This window comes from Struthio camelus, chromosome 31 (genome assembly GCF_040807025.1).
Source record: "Struthio camelus isolate bStrCam1 chromosome 31, bStrCam1.hap1, whole genome shotgun sequence".
NCBI classification, from domain to species: Eukaryota; Metazoa; Chordata; class Aves; order Struthioniformes; family Struthionidae; genus Struthio; species Struthio camelus.
The window spans coordinates 4,634,392-4,648,414 of record NC_090972.1 but is presented as its reverse complement, the minus strand read 5'-3'; the positions used below and the strand labels follow the sequence as shown (position 1 = coordinate 4,648,414).

Below are 14,023 nucleotides of genomic sequence, written 5' to 3'. Positions count from 1 at the left end.
GCTATTACTGTTCACGTTCTAAGGTTAAGAGAGGTAGCAATCAAAGGATTCAAGAAATGGTGGTCAGTGGCATGATTATTTAACATTGCCTTTGTTCTAAGTTGGGAAATTCTAAGCCTGAAGAGCCTTGATGTTTTTTAAAAGCTAAGCGACATGTCTGCGCTCTTTGGTAGCTGTTGCACAAGCAGGATCCCTCGTGAAGAAGGCACCCGTAGAACAGGAATGAGTGCGCAGCTTTTTAACAACATTGAATAGATGTTTTAATAGATTAAGGCTAGTGCAGAAGGAGAATCTTGCAGGGAGCAAAGTGCCTGGTACCCATCGTTTCCGGTCTGCAGATTCACGTGTCAGAACACTTCCTGCCTAGCTGAAATACAAACTGCATGAATGTAGGACAGTCAAACTGGGTGGCATTTGCTCGCGTACTTATCAATATCACTGGTAAGTTTGCTCCCACTGATGGCTGTGACTGAACACATTACTCTTCATGTTGGGAATCACTATAGTTTTTCCTCAAGTCTGGATCTCTAAGCAGGAAATATCTGGCTCAAAATTTGGAGGCAGCTTACCTTTTTATTTTCTTCTGCAGTTCCTTAAAATTATTAGATCTGTTCTCTTGGAACTGTTGCGGAGCCAGACAGAACTGGGGGCTTCCTCGCAGGATCAGTGGAAAGGGAAGGGGTTAGGCATGCTTTCGTTCTGCTTTTTAACAGATACGCTGTACCCTTTTGAGTGAAAACATTGTAGTGCATGAATTCTCTCGTGAACATGTGTTAATACAAGGGTTTATTTAGTCTGTAAGACGCCTATTTTTTTCCCATCTCCTTGTATTTGAGAGAATGCACTTGGCTTCTTTCTCCTGCGTGTTTGCAAAATACCACATAGGTAAATTATAAATAAACACCCAGGCAACCACAAATTGCCAGAACGAATCAGAATGAAATGTCATCCAGCCCCGTGTCCTGACTGACAGGAGCTCCAGAAGGAAGGGTTCTAGGCTGGGGTGAGAAATTTGGTACCCTGCACACGCTAGATTTCATCCTGAGCTTTAGCTGCTGAAAGGAGTGTAATTAATCGTGATTGTTCTGGATGCTCTTGATAGCCAAAAAGCATCTCCAGCCGTCTCTTAAAATCTTTTTAATTTGTGAGAAATATCCTTAATTTGTATCGTAGTATTTCTATTGAAGATATAAAAAAGGAGGAAAAACTAAGGTAGATACTAATACTGGCTCTTAACTCGAATTGTTGTAATGTTACCTACCCTTAAAAAAGGTAGGGATGCCTATTCCAGAGGAAGGTGTGAAATATCAGCATTTCACCTTTCTGTCAGCCCTTTGACCGTAAAAGGCGAGCATCAGCCTCATGGTTTCTTTCCTCTGAAGCAAGGAGCCTAAGATTTCTCCAGAATCGAGCTCTGCGAAGTAAAAGGAAAGGGAGGGCTGCTCTGAGGACTGCTCTTTTTGGAAGAGCGTGTCTAATATATTGCATTTGAGAGCCTCCTGTGCCAGCCCAGGATGGTATTTAAAGCCCTGAGTACTCCTCCTTGGTACATTGGAGAACAATTTTGTATTCTGTTCCTTCAGTTCCCACTTATGGTGCCTCTTTGCTCTCACAGCTGCAATATGTGTCAGAGCATGAAATCCAGAAATGGATTTGGTTTCCCAGGTGGCAGCTGGTTGTAAACATTTACCTGCTCCAATGTAGCTTGACAGTTCTGAGAGAGCGGATTCGGGCTGGGAGCGCGCGCGTTTTTCCCCCAGACTCGCTGCTCAGAGAATCGGAAGCTTTGGAATTGATAACACTGCATCCTTGTTTTATAGCTGGAGTTTAATTTATATTACCTGCCTCACAAGCAAGTGGATCTTTTTTTACTTAATCTGGTTAGGGCAGTGAATGGGGGTTTTATATCCTGTGGAAGCTGTGGTGCGACTGCGTTTTTAAAATGCAGTGATGCTACAAATTCTTGTCTCTGTAACTCATTCTAATGGGGCTCTGAGCAAAGAAGCGTGGTCAAAACTGAATACAGTAAACGTTCTCGTACATTAACTGGGCATTATGTTCACTTTACCATCTGGAATCTTAAAAAAATATATATATGCACTTCCACTTTTCACCATATTTTGAAATAAAAATAATTTCTATTTCAGCAACCCTACAGTTTCTGACAGCCTTTTCCAGATGAAGACTCCTCATTGCAAAGGTTTATTCTTAGCTAGTATTTCACCGTTCTACTTTGCATGCGAAAATCTATTAAGTGTTAATTGTAATTGTTTATCAAAATGAGGCATACTTCTAGATCAAATCTGATGAAGCAAAAATCCGCCAATTATGTTTTCTCTCTCAGAAGGACTCCTTTTAAAGGAGCACAAAAATTACACCTGAAGTCACTAGCCAGCCAAATAGTTCATTTTGTAGTTTGGATTATCCTCTCTCCGTTGCGGAAGTGTGGTTTCCTACGGTGGGAATTGCATTTTTCCGTTACCGTGATTGCAGTTCAGGCCTCCCCGCATTAATGCGGCAGCCTGGCTCTGGTCATCCAGCCTCTGAGACTGGCACGCTCATCCCCGGTGTTTCCTGGTTCACGTTTGGGCGGTAAATGGTTGGGATAACACCGTGTTTTCTGCTCTGCGTTAGCCGCAAGCACTGTCCCGGGAAGTGGAGTTGATCCCGTTCTGGGACTGGAAAACGGACCCGACTATCTCTACGTTTCCAGCTTGTTTGCTGTAACTGCAAATATACTTCCAAAACCTAAAATGGGAACGTGGGTTTTTTAATAGCTGTATTGTGCCAGTGTAGATCTGAATTAGCTAAACTTAACTAGAAATTCTAGTTTCACCTGCATTACCTAGCTTGCGAAGAGCGCAACGTAAGAATGACACGTTTCCACACACGCAAACTGCCTGTTTAACTTAAATGAGTTTCTGAACGATATAGTTTAGCTTTTGCGTTCTGAATGAGGGCGCTTTCATGTTCGTTCAGCGGTGAGTATTTGCGTTTAACCTGAATCTCTGAAGTTATCTTTTGAGGGAAGCTGAGCAAATATAAGCCAATTTTAAACTGATTTGGTCTCCACACAAAAAATTTCTCCTAGTTACCGAAATTGGCATAAAATCGCACGGTCAGTTAAACTGGAAAAACTTTTAATGTGGCCTGGATAACAGTGTATTTTCTGCTCATGATGCATCTATGCATAAATGCCAGGAATAGTAAGTACTTGTATTGCACGGAAGATGGATCTGAAAGCGAGTTTCTTGCACGTTAATGTGACAGAGAGGGCAGAGTTACTGACAGTGCTGCTATTAAGTATACTTAGCGTTAATGAGAGGGAACTTTGCATCCCTGCGAAGAAAGGCTCCCAGACAATGGGATCTGAAAGCCGCCCGAACGTCGTCTTGATGAAGAGGTGAAAGCTGTGTTGCTTGGGACGTTAAAAACCAGTCAGGACCACGCTGGGGAGAACGCTGGGGAGAACGCAGGCTCTTGGCGACTTTCCTGCCCTTAATCCCATACGGCCCCTAATCCCTGGAGCACCTGCTCTTTTGTTTCTAATTCCTATGACTTTTTGCAGGGCTACGAGGCCGAAATTGTTTGCGTGCTCTCGCAGAGTCATTCCATTAGCAGGGTATCAGGCCTTGTCTCTGGGCGCGTCGGTCGCGTGCCAGAGGAGCTGCCCGTACCCGGTCTGGCAGTTTCCCTTTTCTGCCTTTGCCTTGTGCCCTGCTCTGCACCCGCTCTCCCCAGCGTGGGGTGGACTAGGGGGGCGTTCGGTTCACCGGGTCTCCCTCACCCCTCTCGAAAGGCACGGAGCAGCTCCGGCGTCTTCGGAGAGCAACAAGAGCTCGACCTAAGGCAGCTCTCTCGCAACAGGATACCCCCTGGAGCAACTGCTTTGAAGATGTCTACGCCGGATCCTCCGATGGGAGGAACACCTCGGCCCGGGCCTTCTCCGGGGCCCGGCCCGTCTCCCGGTGCGATGTTGGGCCCCAGTCCGGGACCGTCTCCTGGCTCTGCGCATAGCATGATGGGACCCAGCCCTGGACCACCTTCAGCAGGACACCCACTGCCACCTCAGGGGCCTGGGGGCTACGCTCAGGACAACATGCATCAGATGCACAAGGTAACGAGCGCTTAGGTGGAAGAAGGTTTCTGGTAGAAGTGCAAAAATAGGTTCTGTTTTAAAAGGACAAGTAAAAATGTCTTGGGTGGCTTTTTTTTTTTTTTTTGAGCTCACACTTCATATTTCTCTTGATGAAGCGTACAGAAAGTCTGAGTTGAATTTGTACATTTTGATTTCCTTAAATGTCAATGCCATTCTTGGTCCCTTAAGCTTGCTGAAAACTTAGATTTCAAGCGCAGGCTGAGAATTTTACATTCTAAATATGGAATAAAGGAATGTGAAACTGCTAATAAAGATATCTCCCCTTGCAAGGGCTCACTGGGAATTTGGAGTTAAATGAACAAGTAAACAAGCCTTTCTTTTTCTTTTCCGTTTCCACCATCAAAGTATGTAGGCTTTTTGTTTTTTTTAAATCAGCTGACTAAATCCCCTTTTTCTAAGTGGTTCTCAGAAACCCTCAATTTTTTTGATCATCTCCAGTGTCATAAGCTCAAAGACCTAGAAGAAGAAAATGAAAAAACATTTAAGCAATTTCAAGTTTCTTTTAAACATCCCCTTGTGTCGAGTCCTCTCCTCGCAACCCGCCACCACTTAATGCCGTTTGCACAGAGCGTTTTGCCTGCAAATAGATTTTCGTTTTGAGGATGTTATTGGTAGCGTCTGGATCAGCATGCTACAAACGGTGAATTGCTAATGCATTTGGAGCGCTGCTAACCTCCCTGCAAACTGCATCACGCAATGCAGCAGCCGCCTGTGCTCTGCTTCATCAGTCTTAAGTCCCTGGGAGTCGGTGGAGCCGAATCTTTGGTGATCACTGCTCTTGAGCAGATTTTAGGATGTCGCTTTTTCTCTTGCAGCCCATGGATTCGATGCATGAGAAGGGAATAACCGATGATCCTCGTTACAGCCAGATGAAAGGGATGGGAATGAGGCCTGGTGGGCACACAGGAATGGGTCCTCCTCCAAGCCCCATGGATCAACACTCTCAAGGTTTCTTTCTTTAGAGAACTTTCCTTTTCCAGTGGGGACAGGACTGCAGATCAGTCCAGGGATCTTCAGAGCATCAGTGGCTCTTTGCTTGCCTCTTCCACCGATGCTTACATCGGGTGTCTCTTAGGAGAGCGCATGTCATGAGAGCGAGCGCAGGAGGGTCGCATGCGAGCTTCAAACTTTGTGGAGGGCCATCTGCTCCTCTTTGCGGCCTGATTTCCTCCCGCGCTGAAATCGGCCACTACGCAATACAGCGTCATCTGGGGCACGTCATCCTGTCCGAGCGCACGGTTCTCGCGCAGCTGGTCAGATCCCGCAACCTGCGCTTCCGAGTACCACGACTGCCAGTTGGGATAGAGAGCTCAGGGCTGCAGCGAGGACGAGCAATGCCCTGTTTCAGGGCTACTTCTAATTCTTCGCAGCAGTAGAAATAACCCTGAAATGAGGGAATACACATGAGAGGCGCTGTGACAAGAGCCTTGCAGCTCATAGGGGTACAGGGCAGGTTCGCTGGTCTCTTCTGGGAGCGCAGTAAACCCTTATTGGTTTTACTTGTTTTAAATCTTTGAATTTGGGAAGAGTTTAGCGCTATTTCTTTCCCTGAGTATCCAGTTTTGAAGCAGATGCAGGCTGGACTGGGGAGGAAGATGTTTTCTGTAGCTTTTTTTGTTTTGTTTTTAATCCATCTTCCCATCCATTTTGTTATGAGTGGTCTGCAGCGTGCTTTTGTATAACCCAATCTCTCCTTCCAGGTTACCCTTCTCCACTTGGTGGCTCTGAGCACGCATCAAGCCCGGTTCCAGCTAACGGTCCATCCTCTGGCCCTCAGATGTCCTCTGGTCCTGGAGGCGTCCCGTTAGATGGCACGGACCCGCAAGCGTTAGGGCAACAGAATCGGGGTCCGACCCCTTTTAACCAGAACCAGCTGCACCAGTTAAGAGCTCAGATCATGGCCTACAAGATGCTTGCCAGAGGCCAGCCTCTACCCGATCATCTTCAAATGGCAGTGCAGGGAAAAAGACCAATGCCTGGAATGCAGCAGCAAATGCCAACACTACCTCCACCCTCTGTATCTGGGACAGGACCAGTGCAAGGACCAGTGCAAGGGCCTGGACCAGGACCAACACCTCCAAACTATAACAGACCTCATGGTGAGCGCTGCCTGCCTGCTGCGACCTCGGCACCGCTGCCCTGCAGCGCGGGTGCCGGGGAGGTGACGGGCGGGAGTGACGTGCCTCTGCTTTCTGCCGGCGGCATGCGGGGTGGATGGATGGAAGGGTGCTGGGTCTCGTGTCAGGCACACGCAGACTTGTTGTCAGTGTCCAGCGCAGCCTTGGCCCTTGCCACTGCTTTTGCTTTCATCCTCCTTTGAAGCTGTCTTAGTGTTGCCCAGTTTTAGGCTAAAACATGCACAAACAGAAGACTATCTGATTTGGGGCGATTAGCTTTCTGGGGGCAGGAACTTTGGGGGGAGGCTGAATCTGGGCCGATCGCTGTCAAAGGAGCGAGGCGGAGAGGTTCCTCCAGGCAATTCAGAGCATAGGTGGGCTGTTTCCTCCCTCCAGCGCCGCCTGTAATCAGCAGAGACAGACTGGCACACCTAAGGTTTTATATGCTTGTGAAAAGGCCTGTGTGCTGGTCAGGCTCTGACTATCCATAAGCAGAAGGAAGGATAAACTTTGCTCCTGGTAACTGCATGCAAAGATCAAGTGGTTGTAACTTTAATCCACGCAAAAGCTTACTGTGTATTTTTTTTGTTTGTTTTTTCTTTTCCCCTTTCTGCATTTGTTGGCCCTTGTGCAGGTATAGGAGGGCCTAACATGCCCCCTCCTGGACCCTCAGGAGTTCCCCCAGGAATGCCTGGGCAGCCCCCCGGCGGCCCCCCCAAGCCCTGGCCTGAAGGTAAGACTCGAGGGTTGTTCGGAGCAGACCCGCCTGGTGTTTCCCCTCTGTGCAGTGACGCAGAATTAAGAGCCTGTTCTGTGCTGGCACTGAACGAGGTGACGCGCTGAAGGAGAAAGCCTGCCAGCGATGCTCTGCGCTGCTGGCACGTGAGAGGCAGCAAATTCTGCTTGGCCATGTCTGCAGCATGGGAGCAGTGTGGCACTGCTGTCTGAGGAACTTGGAAGTTCTTAGTTAAAATCCTATAAACGGTGACTAAGCTCTCTGAAGAGCTGGCTTAATTTACATGTTCTTCTGCCAGAACGTTATGGGACTTTTATGTAAAGAACTTCTATATCCTTTATGAGGCAGCTGTCCAAAGTTTAATGGCTTAATCTGGGTAGGAAGGCTATTGGATTTGTTTGCTGCTAAATTTACGGCTTGACAGATGGGTGGTGGCTTCAGGTGAGAGGAAAAAGCCCAGATATACTGCTCAGAAATCAGGGTTTGTGGACACAGAATTGCTTTCCGTTTCGAAGGAAAGGAAATGACGCAGAAAACGTTCAGGAGTTTTTGCCAGCCGCTTTCCTGGGAGACAGGTGCCTTTTACCCTTATAAGGAAAGGGAGAGAAATGGTATTGCTCTGGTTTGTTTTTGAATAGGACCAATGGCAAATGCTGCAGCCCCCACTAGCACACCTCAGAAACTGATTCCTCCCCAGCCAACCGGCCGTCCCTCACCAGCACCTCCGGCGGTACCTCCTGCAGCATCTCCTGTGATGCCACCCCAAACCCAGTCCCCCGGGCAGCCAGCCCAGCCAGCCCCCATGGTACAGCTGCACCAGAAGCAGAACCGTATCACGCCCATCCAGAAACCGAGAGGGCTTGACCCGGTGGAAATCCTGCAGGAGAGGGAATACAGGTAAGGGTCATGTTGTCTTGTTTTGGATTACAAGGTCTGGAGAAGCAGCGACTGGCTCTTTCTTCACCTTTTTCAGCCCACTGGTACTTTTTGCTCTCTTGAGGAATACCGTAATGATTCCCTGTCCTGTTTTACACCTCATTCATGTGTGATATACAGAGATCTGGAGAGAAACAGGCGTGAAACTTCCTGGGAGCTTGTCAGGGCATCTCTGGAGGTCTTGTCTCTCCTGCTTTCCAGGGTCTGACACCAGTCTGACGTTTTATTAGAGAGTGCAGGTGTCTGTCTGCTAGGGAAGAGTCTGCCTGCTATGCCAATTTATTACAAAAGAGTTACAACTCTGGATACCAAATGGATGTTGGGCTGCCAAGGACCTCCGTCTTCCTTGAGAGAAGGACTTGACAAGTTGGAGTTATATTTGGTAGCTTACTCCATTCCACTTCAACTGACAGGAAAAGTAGATAGTTAAATTCATTTTGCTGGTCTTTGTCTGCCATGAAATCCTGTCTCATTCCTCTGCAGACTGCAAGCTCGTATTGCTCACAGAATCCAAGAGCTAGAAAACCTTCCTGGGTCCCTGGCTGGTGACCTGAGAACCAAAGCTACCATTGAACTTAAAGCACTAAGACTGCTCAACTTTCAGAGACAGGTAGGTTGTCTGGAGGTTGTCTATCACAGCAGATCTGATTTGTTAACTAACTTGTGTCTGTCTTCCTGCTGGCAGATGTCAGCCCCCCCACCAGGGAAAACTGCTTATTTCCTCACTGTTTTTTGGTTTGGAAATTGTTACCCAAAGACACTCCAGTCGTCTTTCTCAGCGGTGTGGCTGAGCCTCGGGTGGCATGAAACTCATGAAATTCTAATACTTGCAACGTTGACTGCAGAATTGATTTTTTTTTTTTTTTTTTTTAATGTCAATCTCTCAAAAAGCTGCGTCAGGAAGTTGTGGTGTGCATGAGACGAGATACAGCCTTGGAAACGGCCCTGAACGCAAAGGCTTACAAACGCAGCAAGCGGCAGTCCTTGCGTGAAGCTCGCATCACCGAGAAACTGGAGAAACAACAGAAGATTGAGCAAGAACGGAAACGCAGGCAAAAGCACCAGGTCAGCTGTGACATAATGAAGTGCTTAATGTGAGGGCTGCCGCTCTCAAAGGCGGCTTAGGAGCTGGGCAGCTGGAACTCACAGGCCTCTTGGAGAGAGCTCCCAAGTTAGCCTTCTGATGGTATAAAATCATGAGTTAAATCTTTTTAAAGAATTATACTGAAAGAGGAAGATTGTTGTCTATATCAAATATGAGAGCAGTAAATCTCACTTAGCTTAAGATGTTACAAATGCATAATGCATAACAGAGCAGAACACACAACTGTACAAGTCCTGACTCTGCCCATTTGCCATTGCTTTTTTTTTTTTTTTCCTACAGGAATACCTCAATAGCATTCTCCAGCATGCTAAAGATTTCAAGGAATACCATCGATCTGTCACAGGCAAAATTCAAAAGCTCACAAAGGCAGTGGCCACTTATCATGCCAACACCGAACGTGAGCAGAAGAAAGAGAATGAGAGGATTGAGAAAGAGAGAATGCGTCGTTTGATGGTAAGGCTTTGGTGGCGCTGGGAAGCTGTTGTTTGCGTACATATAGATATAGCACATGTGCATAATGAGATGTTATGTACTTAAAGGTGTTTGTGCTATGAACAGCACAGGCAGCATACATGCAAGGATGGCTAATTTCAGTTATTTGTTGCTCACAGGATGTTAACGTTCCTTTTTTCCTTAGGCTGAAGATGAAGAAGGATACCGCAAGCTTATTGATCAGAAGAAAGATAAGCGCTTGGCCTACCTGCTTCAGCAGACAGATGAGTACGTAGCAAACCTGACTGAGCTAGTGCGGCAACACAAGGCTGCGCAGGTCGCAAAGGAGAAAAAGAAGAAAAAGAAAAAGAAGGTGAGTTAAAAGTGAAGCTTTGCACGGTGCTAGAATGGTGCGCTGGCAAGAACCAGGGTGGTACTAGCTGATGGGGGCTAGCAGACAATCACACTGAAGTATTAGCTCCGTTGGAGGCGTTTTGGACAGGAACTCGATTCACAAGTTCGTTACAGCTGAACTTGTCTGGCTGGGTCTACTGTTCTGCGCCCTTTTCCGTTTTTACTGGGATAGTCACATAACAAGCGTGGCATTGGAATAACACGTTTGTTGAGGCTTTGATTTTATTGTTTCCTTCAGCACTGAACTGCTAATAGTTATCTTCCTTTTCTTTCAGAAGGCAGAGAATGCAGAAGGGCAAACTCCTGCAATTGGACCAGATGGCGAAGTAAGCCCAATAATCTTATTTCATGCTGTGCCAAGTAGGATAGAAAACATTTGTTAGCCACGTGCTGAAAAGGCCTGTTATAATTCTTTGTGCTCAAAGGCTAACTGCAACGATGAGATCTAATGCAATAGGCAGCTAAACTGAGACTTCTTAAGTAAGAATTTACACCATGATGCAAAGAAATGTCTCTCTTGCCATCGTCAACTTGAACAGTTTTAGCAGGAAGCCCAGTCCATGCAGTCGGGCTTTAGACCTGCTGGGGAAGAGGATGATTCAGTATTTAGGACATCTGGGAGTTTATGAACTGGAGTTTGGTTTCCCCCTGTAACACAGATTTCCTGTGTTATCTCAGACAAGTGAGTCGGCTTAGGATTCACATCACCTTGCCCATTGCTGAAAAACGATGGGTTATCTAAGTCCCCTCCGTAATCAGAGACAGGCAGCTCCCAAGGACGCTTTGTTCCACCCTGAGAGGTGCCTGCAGTAGGGGGATGGACCGCCCTCCGGAGCTGCCTTCACTCGCTGTCTCTGGTTGATAAAGCCTTCCCTACAGACATGCGTGCTGAGGATAAGTACACAAAAGATTACCAAATGTTCAGGTGCAACTGCAATGAAGCTGTAAAAATTCCTGCAAGGGATTCATAACTTTACATATGCAAGCAGCTCGGATAATGCACTGGGATAATCCAGGTGCTTAAAACTACATGTGCTTAAGACTTTGCAAAATCCCTCCTGAGCAGAAGAGCTTTTCAGTGGTAGTTAGTGATATTTCAAATTAATCGTTCTTTTATTAATGCTGTTTGGCATCCGAATATGCATTCTTTGTCCCACACAGGGATTCTTAATTTGCACATTCATTTTTAAAAATGAAGATATTAAATCTAGCGAGCTTTCTATCTTTGCCCATCCTTTGGTGAAGTGGTATTTGAAACAGCCATTTTCTTCCTAACTGTTGTTGCCGTAGTACTTAAGTGGATTTGGTTGAAGTGGTGCTTGCTGGTGTAAATGCAAGCTCTGTTTTGAGGTGGAAAAATAAAAATGCTTAACTGCAGCATGACCTTGCTTTCTCAGCCTCTGGATGAGACCAGCCAAATGAGCGATCTCCCTGTGAAAGTGATCCATGTGGAAAGTGGCAAGATCCTCACTGGCACGGACGCGCCAAAGGCTGGGCAACTGGAAGCCTGGCTGGAAATGAACCCAGGGTGAGTCGTTGCAGGCCACGGGTTATCGTCTGGTCTACTACAAGTCCGATGGGGAAAGTGTTTGTTCTTGTCCCTTTGCTCTGCATCTTATGCAATGATATGCCAGAGCCTGAGCAGCAATGGAAAGCCCCAATATTTTGGGATCTGAGACAGCATGGCTCCAGTCTCGCGCTGGATTTGTGTAGTGATTCTCCCTGACGGAGCTCTTCAGAGGGTTGGGACCGATGTTCGGTACTGGATCAGCGGCAAGACAAGCACTAAGCATTGGCGTGGGCCCAAACCCAAAACCTTGGGAAGCGCAGAGAGCTGAAAGAAGTGGTGCTGTAGGTCAGAAAGGAAAGATTTCATCAGTCGTACTTATGCAGCTACTAAAATTATGTGGGAAAGATTTCCAGAAGTGCTTAGTGGGTGGTCCTGTACATATGCTTTCGAGCATACGTTTTTCCAAGAGCACATGTGAAAGCTTGAAATCAGTAAGGAGAAATAAATAAATAAGCAGTTTGTTGTAAAAGTAATACTAAGAACTAAATTCCAGTTTAATCCAAGGGTTTATAGGACCATGCTGATCTCATGCTTTGTGTAGAGTGCTGTGGGTAGCAGATTTGAAATTAAATATTAATATTTCTATTTAATTAGATATGAAGTAGCTCCAAGATCTGACAGTGAAGAAAGTGGGTCAGAAGAGGAGGAGGAGGTAAGGAGAAATATCACCAGTCATTTTTATGCTTTAATATTTCACATATTTTTGAGAGAATAGGAAACAGCAGTAAATGTAATATACAACAGTAAGCTCATCTCAGTGCTTACTTTTTCCAGCATGGATCTGTGCGAGCCCGACTAAAATAAGCGTATTTGGGATAAACTGAAAACCTACATAAAGAACAACCACAGGCAGCATGGAGATGGGCGAATTTAGTTTATTAGCTGTCGTGTTTTCTTCATTAATGTCTTTCACATAATTGTTTGGACATTCAGAAGGAAGTACTGTGAAGCTGTGTTCCCCGTTTTGTGTTTCCCATTTTGTTTTTGGAGCTTCATAACCCTGTTACAGTGCTCTGTGCTCTTCCTTGACTTATTGGTACAAGAGGGATGATTTTTCTTTTGCTTCAGAGTATCTTATCTCCGGGGCTTTCTATGTCCATGATGTGCCATTTAGCCAGTCTGTTCATGCTTTCCCCCCTTGGGGTCTGGGCAAAAAAAGAGCTTTCAAAAGAATTTACTGAGAAAGTGCTCTGCATCTTTCTATTTGAGGCTAGTCTGTAGGTGCCTCTGGAGTGCAGCTGGAGAGTTTGTCCTATGCAAGCGTTTTATACCGACTCAGTCACTCCTCCCAGTGCAGTTGTGCAGGTTTTACTCTCATCCACACAATGGAAACGACAGTAAGTCGCTTTGTTCAGAACGGTGCACTTTGTATCCTCTGGCAGGAGGAGGAAGAAGAGCAACCGCAACCTGCTCAGCCTGCCCTGCCTGTAGAGGAGAAGAAAAAGATCCCAGATCCAGACAGTGACGATGTGTCAGAAGTGGATGCCAGACACATCATCGAGTAAGCTCCACCTCTTAACTTGCTGTCTTTGTGGTTTAAATGTTGTGGTCCCCTCTTTTTAACCCCTGCTGAAGGTTGGGGGAGAAGGGGCGGGATGGAGTGGTTGCTCCGGGGAGCTTTGCTGGAGGTATCTGACACACATTAATACCTGGTAAAGGGAAGCCTGTGTGTTGCCATTCCCTGGTGCAAAAAGAGATTCTTCTGCTCCTTTTGTGCCTGGCTACAAGGAACTGTTGCATTTCACTGAGTGAAACTTACTTGTAATTCTATAATACTTCTTTAGGTACTTTTTTTTTTTGTTTTTGTTTTTTTAACTCCAAAGAATCTCTCCTGTTAGCACAGCAGAGACTAAGTACACCTTGATTTTTTTGAATTATGGTTTGAGTAGGTTTCAGAATATTTGGGGCTGCTTTTTCAAAGTCACTTGGTCACTTTTGTAAATCTCTTGCTTTGTGTCAAAGGAGTGAAATGCAGAGGGGCAGTATTTGCTTTGCTCTCCATTCTTGAGAGCGAGCTTTCCAGAATGAAAGCTGATTTGATTTGTGTTTGGAAGAAGGAATTAACCACCCCGAGGATTGATGGGGCTGCCAAGGAGATTCCCAACCTGTATGCCCAAAGGATGATCTTTCTTATCTCCAAATCTTTTCCCCCCAGGAATGCTAAGCAAGACGTTGATGATGAATACGGGGTTTCTCAAGCTCTGGCAAGGGGCCTGCAGTCTTATTATGCCGTGGCCCACGCAGTCACCGAGAGAGTGGACAAGCAGTCCACGCTTATGGTCAACGGAGTTCTCAAACAGTACCAGGTGAGAGGCTGCGGACGGGAGCGCCCCCGCTCAGCGCCGTCGATGCGGCTGCGCGTTACGCGTGCATGCGGTTCCCAGCGCGAGGCATTGCGTTTAGTCTGGCTGGCGCTACCGGGTAGCCTGAGAGGAGGCAAGGTTTTGGCGATTCGGGCTGTTCCGAGATGCTCGTGGTAGCAAGAAGTGGGAGTTGAAGGCAGACCTAGCACATCTCTCCCCCCTGCAAGGACGTAAAGCACCTGCAGTCAGTA

General features: G+C 46.5%; 1 protein-coding gene across 12 annotated transcripts in view; it reads left to right on the top strand.

Annotated features, from left to right (window-relative positions):
- The window catches only part of SMARCA4 (SWI/SNF related BAF chromatin remodeling complex subunit ATPase 4), a 36,790-nt gene that overhangs the window by 7,014 nt on the left and 15,753 nt on the right, over nucleotides 1-14,023 (top strand). For 10 of the 12 annotated variants that reach the window (XM_068922961.1, XM_068922960.1, XM_068922959.1 and 7 more), the window contains 14 exons: nucleotides 3,868-4,117; nucleotides 4,975-5,107; nucleotides 5,860-6,258; nucleotides 6,911-7,009; nucleotides 7,651-7,909; nucleotides 8,432-8,558; nucleotides 8,840-9,013; nucleotides 9,333-9,506; nucleotides 9,691-9,858; nucleotides 10,175-10,225; nucleotides 11,297-11,427; nucleotides 12,064-12,121; nucleotides 12,852-12,970; nucleotides 13,625-13,775. In XM_068922961.1, the coding sequence (XP_068779062.1) occupies nucleotides 3,896-4,117; nucleotides 4,975-5,107; nucleotides 5,860-6,258; nucleotides 6,911-7,009; nucleotides 7,651-7,909; nucleotides 8,432-8,558; nucleotides 8,840-9,013; nucleotides 9,333-9,506; nucleotides 9,691-9,858; nucleotides 10,175-10,225; nucleotides 11,297-11,427; nucleotides 12,064-12,121; nucleotides 12,852-12,970; nucleotides 13,625-13,775 (2,265 nt within the window). In that variant the 5' untranslated portion in view covers nucleotides 3,868-3,895. Of the gene's footprint in view, nucleotides 1-168; nucleotides 442-2,147; nucleotides 4,118-4,974; nucleotides 5,108-5,859; nucleotides 6,259-6,910; nucleotides 7,010-7,650; nucleotides 7,910-8,431; nucleotides 8,559-8,839; nucleotides 9,014-9,332; nucleotides 9,507-9,690; nucleotides 9,859-10,174; nucleotides 10,226-11,296; nucleotides 11,428-12,063; nucleotides 12,122-12,851; nucleotides 12,971-13,624; nucleotides 13,776-14,023 lie in introns of those variants that run through there. The other 2 variants (XM_068922953.1, XM_068922952.1) reach the window with 2 other exon arrangements.